This window comes from Triticum aestivum, chromosome 7B (genome assembly GCF_018294505.1).
Source record: "Triticum aestivum cultivar Chinese Spring chromosome 7B, IWGSC CS RefSeq v2.1, whole genome shotgun sequence".
In the NCBI taxonomy this organism is placed as follows: domain Eukaryota; kingdom Viridiplantae; phylum Streptophyta; class Magnoliopsida; order Poales; family Poaceae; genus Triticum; species Triticum aestivum.
Window position 1 is genome coordinate 742,280,764 of NC_057813.1, and position 6,979 is coordinate 742,287,742.

Sequence of the window (6,979 nt, forward strand, 5' to 3'; positions counted from 1 at the left end):
ACACACACACACACACACACACATATATGATATAAGCAATGTATGTATCTATGTCTATCCGTCTCCCTCTCTAGATCTCTACCTTGGGTGTGATCACCACCGGAAAAGAAATGCCGACGACGAACCCGAATGCCGCCGCGGCCAGCGCCGTCAGGACCTTGCCTCCTTTCCTTCTCATCCTCACTGTATCTATGCGATGCCGGCTGTATGGAGAAGAGGACTCGTTTCCTTGGCTCCCAGAGCAAATATATCTCCGGCAGATTGGGAGTATGGAGATGAAGACTTGAGTTGTGGCTCGATCGGGAATTTTAGACCTTTTGTATCCATCCAACCATGCAACTCCACGTAGTACGCGTAGAGATTACTGCCAGAGGAAGAGCTTGACTTCTCCAACGTGCCCGCCTGTACACGCCACGAGGCATGCATAGGGAGAGTTGACTCCTCCACTAAAACGCACTTCTGTTTGAGTGCATTCTTAATGGAAGCTAGCAGATGCAAAAGCTAGCTGGAGGAGGACATAACTGATTGATCGACGTGCACTCCCCCTACGTCCTACGTGCATGGGCCTCACCCCTTGTCACTTTGATGCTTCTTTTTCCTCGAAAGAGAGAGTGCCATGTTAGAGTAATCTTGAGTTTAATTAGTCTATTACTACTTTGTAAAAACACGAGTTTGATGAGTTCAAATGATCGGGGCCATCCAACCACCTATATCCAGCGTCTCATGCTGGTGCAAGGATGTATCCATCACATCATCAATAATATGTAAACATGTAAATTGCATTAATCGTAATTTGGCAACAACATTAATCAACTATATACTACTTATAAAAGCAGGAGTTTGATGAATCCAATGATCTGAGCCATCCAACTACCGAATACCTATATCCAACGTCTCACATTGTCCCAATGATGTATCCATCACATCATCAATAATATGCAAAACTGTAAATTGCATTAATCGTATGTTGGAAACGACATTTATTGCACTAAACACAATTAAGTTTATAATCAACTTTAAATAGATGATACCTAGCGCGTTTCTGCGGGATTGGTTACAATATTTTTTGATGAATTTTTCATGAAAATTGAAATAGATATAATAGATTGTGTTTTATTACTATATAGTTGTAAATATATATAGAACATAAGTTTGTTTTTTCATGCAAGATCAGGGGCCTACGAGAGCACTCCGCCTGAGATGAGGGGCCAAACGCCGAGGAACTGCATGATGGCAATGATAGAGAGACGTATGCGGAGATGACCACCTAGATCGAGTCGCATAGCCGATTGCGGCGTGGCAGAGTAACTTCCATTGGCTTGAACGCTAGAAACAGGTCCGGTGCAAGCTGCGAGATGCAGGCGCCCTCCCCCCACCTAGTGGTCCTGCCGAAATAGTGTGGAATTGCCATCAATGGAACAAATTCGTGTGGAGGCCCAAACAGTCGTACTTGTCTCTGCATAGCCCACAAGGTCGAACACAGACCACGGTAGGAGATCCAAAGTTCTCGCCACCAACAACGATTCCAAGTGAAGTGCATCGTTGAGTAACTTGAATTTGTGCAGCCCCAGGCCACTAAGATGCTTGGGGGTGCAGATGTTCTCCCATGCAATTGGACATTGCCCACCCTTGGCACAACCCGAGTAGGCCCAAAGGATTAGTTCTAACTTTATACTTAGGTAGACATACAACTGACCACTTAATTAAGTAAGTGATGTTTTTGTTTGTCTATATATTCTTGCCACAACACATTTTGGATACTAATAGAGGAACTAGTTACTTCATATAGCCTTGCAACTAGTGCAAAGATACTAGACAAACTACTAAAGAGTGTAAGCTAGGACAATGTGTCCTTGTGGAAAAGGTTCTCACATTAGTCATGAGTGTGCTTGATTTAAGCAGATTAAACTTGTTCCTAAGTAAGTAGCATATGTTGCTAGAGGATTGGGTGTGCTCCTTGTACAAAATTCTAAAGATGTGTTGGCTATTGAGCATGAATATCCCATGGCTATTGTGAGAGTAAGAAATGGTAATATCAATGAGACTCGGTTCCATAAAGGGTTTAATAACATGTTCAGTTGGAGTTGGCAATGGAGAACTAAGAGTCATGGGAGAAACTATTATCTCGTGAGATTCCATAACAAAGGCAAATTGGCTGAACTTTCGAGGATTTTAATCTATTGGGGGTTGGTGCATTTATTAATGTGCATAGTTGGTCCTTGTCTAGTGAGGCAGTAGGGCAGTTGCATATTGTATGGGCCATGTTTGATGAAGTTCCTGAATGATTTAGATTTTTTTGGGATGTGTGAAGTTGCTTCTTCTTCGGACCATGTGTTAAAATTGGCATGGACTCTATTACTGTTGAGATGGTGAGAACTAAGGTAGGAGTTAGAGTTGTGAACTAAATTCCTTCCTACACTAAGGTCACGGCTAAAGATCTAATGATTTACGGTTTGAGTACTAAGCTAGAAAGTTTGGTGCAACAGGGTTGGTATATTAATTTCAGTGGAAATTCTGCTAAGCAAGATCTTCTTGGGGATGTTGAACAAGGCAGAGACCTGACAGATAAACTCATACTAAGTGATGGGTATAGATAAGTGATTTTCTTGGGAAGTATGTCTCTTACTCAATTTGAAGAAAACAAGAGGATTGAAAACATTAGGAATGATGCTAATATAGTTAAGTCTTCAGAACATATTGATTTAACATGAGATAAGAATAAACTTGATTCTCACTTGGGAGCAATATATGGGAAACGCGTAGCTTATGGAGGAAGAGAGAGAAAAAAGGTTTACTCCAATGAGAGCCTCAGAGGAGAAAACTTCAAGATTTGTAAGCTAACAAAAATAAGCTAGAGATTGATATGCACAAACAACATGATTTGTTGTAGCAGCTGGTTCAGAGAGTTAGCCAAAGAGAAGAAATGATAGAGAAATTGCAGAGCTAGTTGATGAAGACAAATTGGATAAGGACAATGAGCAAGCTTGTGATGAGGAAGCTGATAAATACATGGAGCCTATTGATTATACTTGTGGTAAGGGATCTTTGGCTAGGGAAAAGACTATTTGGTTTTCTAAGATGGGAAAACTCATGGGAGGAAACTAGCTGGTGGAGGTGAGAATGATGGTGATGGTCCTCTCAGAAGGTGTATCAGACTTAACGAGAAGGAACATAACAATGTGGAAGATCTTGCGACGGAAAGAGCAGCTGGAAGGGATAATTGTGGTAAGGGATCCCTTGTGGTAATGATTCAAAATCCTATACTTCTAATCTTCTCTTTTGCAAATAACTGGTATGGTAGGTAATGAGCTTGAACACTCTATATAAATGGTTGATACAACTTGTATATCATTAGGAAAATGGAGCAAGTTATGTAGAATTTCTTCCTTCTGAATATAACTGTAAAAAAGTCTTCATGAATCTAGCTCACCAGGTCTTATTGACGCTAGTGATGCAAATATGAATGATCTTTGGTCTGATTGTGATCATTCTGATGCGGAAATTGAGGAAGATTGCCTTGAACAACACAAATGCATCTTTCTTGGATGAAAAGAAGAGAAGTGGCCCACTAGTGATTGGATGTGTGAAGCATATTGTTTGAATTGGTGTGATAGGTAAAATAAGAGAACGCATGATCTACTTGACAAAAATGTTAGGAATCTTTTGGAATGTGAGGCGTTTGGGTCAAGGTTGTGAAGCCCCTGATTCAATCGTACACTAATCATACACGCAAACGTGTACGATCAAGATCAGGGACTCACGGGAAGATATCACAACACAACTCTAAAAATAAAATAAGTCATACAAGCATCATAATACAAGCCAGGGGCCTCGAGGGCTTGAATACAAGTGCTCGATCATAGACGAGTCAGCGGAAGCAACAATATCTGAGTACAGACATAAGTTAAACAAGTTGCCATAAGATGGCTAGCACAAACTGGGATACAGATCGAAAGAGGCACCGACCTCCTGCCTGGGATCCTCCTAACTACTCCTGGTCGTCGTAGCGGCCTGCATGTAGTAGTAGGCACCTCCAGTGTAGTAGGAGTCGTCGTCGACGGTGGCGTCTGGCTTCTGGGCTCCAGCATATGGTTGCGACAACCAGGAAGAAAAGAAAGGGGGAAAAGGGGGAGAAAAGCAACCGTGAGTACTCATCCAAAGTACTCGCAAGCAAGGATCTACACTACATATGCATGGGTATATGTGTAAAGAGGCAATATCGGTGAACTAAACTGTAGAATGCTAGAATAAGAGGGGGATAGCTAGTCCTATCGAAGACTACGCTTCTGGCAGCCTCCATCTTGCAGCATGTAGAAGAGAGTAGATTGAAGTACTCCGAGTAGCATCGCATAGCATAATCCTACCCGGCGATCCTCTCCTCATCTCCCTGTGGAAAAGCGATCACCGGGTTGTCTGTGGAACTTGTCTGGGTGTGTTTTTTTAAGTATCCGGTTCTAGTTGTCATAAGGTCAAGGTACAACTCCGGGTCGTCCTTTTACCGAGGGACACGGCTATTCGAATAGATAAACTTCCCTGCAGGGGTGCACCACATAACCCAACACGCTCGATCCCCTTTGGCCGGACACACTTTCCTGGGTCATGCCCGGCCTCGGAAGATCAACACGTCGCAGCCCCACCTAGGTCTAACAAAGAGGTCAGCATGCCGGTCTAACTCCTATGGCGCAGGGGTCTGGGCCCATCGCCCATTGCACACCTGCACGTTGCGTGGGCGGCCGGAAGCAGACCTAGCCTCCCTAATACAAGAGCAGGTGTTCCAGTCCAAGCTGGCGCGCGCTGCTCAGTCGCTGACGTCTAGAAGGCTTCGGCTGATACCACGACGTCGAGTGCCCATAAGTGTTCCCGCGTAGTTGGTTAGTGCGTATAGGCCAGTGGCCAGACTCAGATCAAATACCAAGATCTTGTTAAGCGTGTTATTATGAAGTAACTGCGAACGCCGACCAGGGCCAGGCCCACCTCTCGCCTAGGTTGTCTCAACCTGCCCTGTCGCTCCGCCTCAAAGTAACACTCGGGGGCCGACGGGAACCCAGGCCCACCTTTACCGGGATGGAGCCACCTGTCCTTCCAGCCCCCACATCGGAATCACTTACGGGTACTCACCGAGTCGACCCGACTTTAGTCACCACCTGAATAGTATGTATGTGTAGTATATACCCATGATCACCTCCCAAGTGATCACGGCCCGATAGTATAGCATGGCAGACTGACAAGAATATAGGGCCACTAATGGTAAACTAGCATCCTATACTAAGCATTTAGGATTGCAAGTAAGGTATCAACAGATGTAGCAACAATGACAGGCTATGCAACAGAATAGGATTAATCGAAACAGTAACATGCTACACTACTTTAATACAAGCAGTAGAGGGTAGAATAGGCGATATCTGGTGATCAAAGGGGGGGCTTGCCTGGTTACTCTGGCAAGGAGGGGTCGTCAACTCCGTAGTCGAACTGGGGTCACCGGCAGTTTCGGGGTCTACCGGAAAGAAGTAATGGAGGGGGAACACAATAAATAACAAAGCAATCAAGGCATCACAAAATGTAACATGGCAATACGCGGTGCTAGGTGTGCCCCAACGCGGTAGTAGGTGATACCGACGAAGGGGGGAAACATCCGGGAAAGTATCCCCGGTGTTTCGCCTTTTCGGACAGATGAACCGGAAGGGGAAAGTTGCGTGTTTGCTATGCTAGGGATGTGTGGCGGACAAACGGGCTACGTAGCCTGATTCGTCTCGTCGTTCTAAGCAACTTTCATGTAGAAAGTTTTTCCATCTGAGCTACGGTTTATTTTATATTAATTTTTAAAGTTTTAAATCATTTTCTAAATTATTATTATTAAATTCATTTGAAATCAGCATTACTGCATCAGCATGACGTCAGCATGACATCAGCAGTCAACAGAGGTGTTGACTGGGTCAAACTGACATGTGGGTCCCGCAGGTCATACTCTGTTGATTCTAATTAGGATTTAACTAATCTAATTACTGTTTAATTAATTAACAATAGTTAATTAGGTTAACTAAATAGGATTAATTTAGTTAGTTAATTAATTAATATTTTATTTATTATTATTATTTTAAATTCTTGTTTTTTTAACGTTCTGGGGCTGGGCCCCGTTTGTCATAGGCCCTAGGGGCTTAGCGGGTTTGCCCGCTAACGGGCACAGGGCACAGCCCGTCTGGGTGCTAGCGGGATGCCCGTCGGGTTGAACCGGGGCATCGGCCTCGGCCACGAGGGGCGCCGGCGCTGGGCGCCAACATGGCGGAGGACGGGGGATGGCGACGGCGCATAGGACAGGGGCGGCCGACCGGAGGAGCGGGCTTCAGCGGCATCGGCGAGCAGCACCACCGGGGGTGCGCGTGCGTGCGGGTGGCCGCGGCGAGCGGAGCGGCAGAGCTCCGACTGGGCCCGGTGAGGAGAGGCGAGGCATCGAGAGGCGCATGCGGGCGTGCTGGGGAGCTCGCACCGCAGCGAGTTCAGGGGCGGCAGAGGGGTGACCGGAGGCAGGCTGCATCAGGGCTCGCCCTGCAGCAGGCGCGACGAGCCTGGCAGGCGCGGGCGGTGGTCGCAGGGCGCGGCCCGGACGCGTCGTAGGAGGAAGAGGAGGTCGGTGGTGCGGTGAGCGCGGTCGCGGGCGCGACCAGGGGCGAGCCCCGGCGCGGCCAACGACGCGGCCAGCGGGCGCGACAGCCATGTTGAGCGCGGGGGGCGAGGGAGAGGGTAGGACCGGGGTCCTCACCACGATTCGTAGGGTCAAGGGCAGCAGTGCTCGAGGTGGGGGGATGGGGACGACGTTCGTAAGGGGAGGCAGGCCGGCGGGGTAGACGACGAGGTGGCTGAGGCGGCGTTCCAGGTGACGATGGACGAGGTGGAGGCAGTGGCGGGTGACGGCGGTCGGCACAGCGAGGGGTGCCGACGCCCGATCCGATCTGGATCGGGGGAAGCAGAGGAAGGAGTGGGG

The 6,979-nt window shown here is 47.1% G+C and overlaps 1 protein-coding gene across 1 annotated transcript in view; it reads right to left on the reverse strand.

Annotated features, from left to right (window-relative positions):
* The window catches only part of LOC123158702 (uncharacterized), a 2,170-nt gene extending 1,992 nt beyond the window's left edge, over positions 1-178 (reverse strand). Inside the window, exon 1 of the mRNA XM_044576596.1 lies at positions 83-178. Coding sequence (XP_044432531.1) covers positions 83-178 — 96 coding nt within the window. The remainder of the gene's footprint in view (positions 1-82) is intronic.
* Between the last annotated feature and the right edge of the window lie 6,801 nt (positions 179-6,979).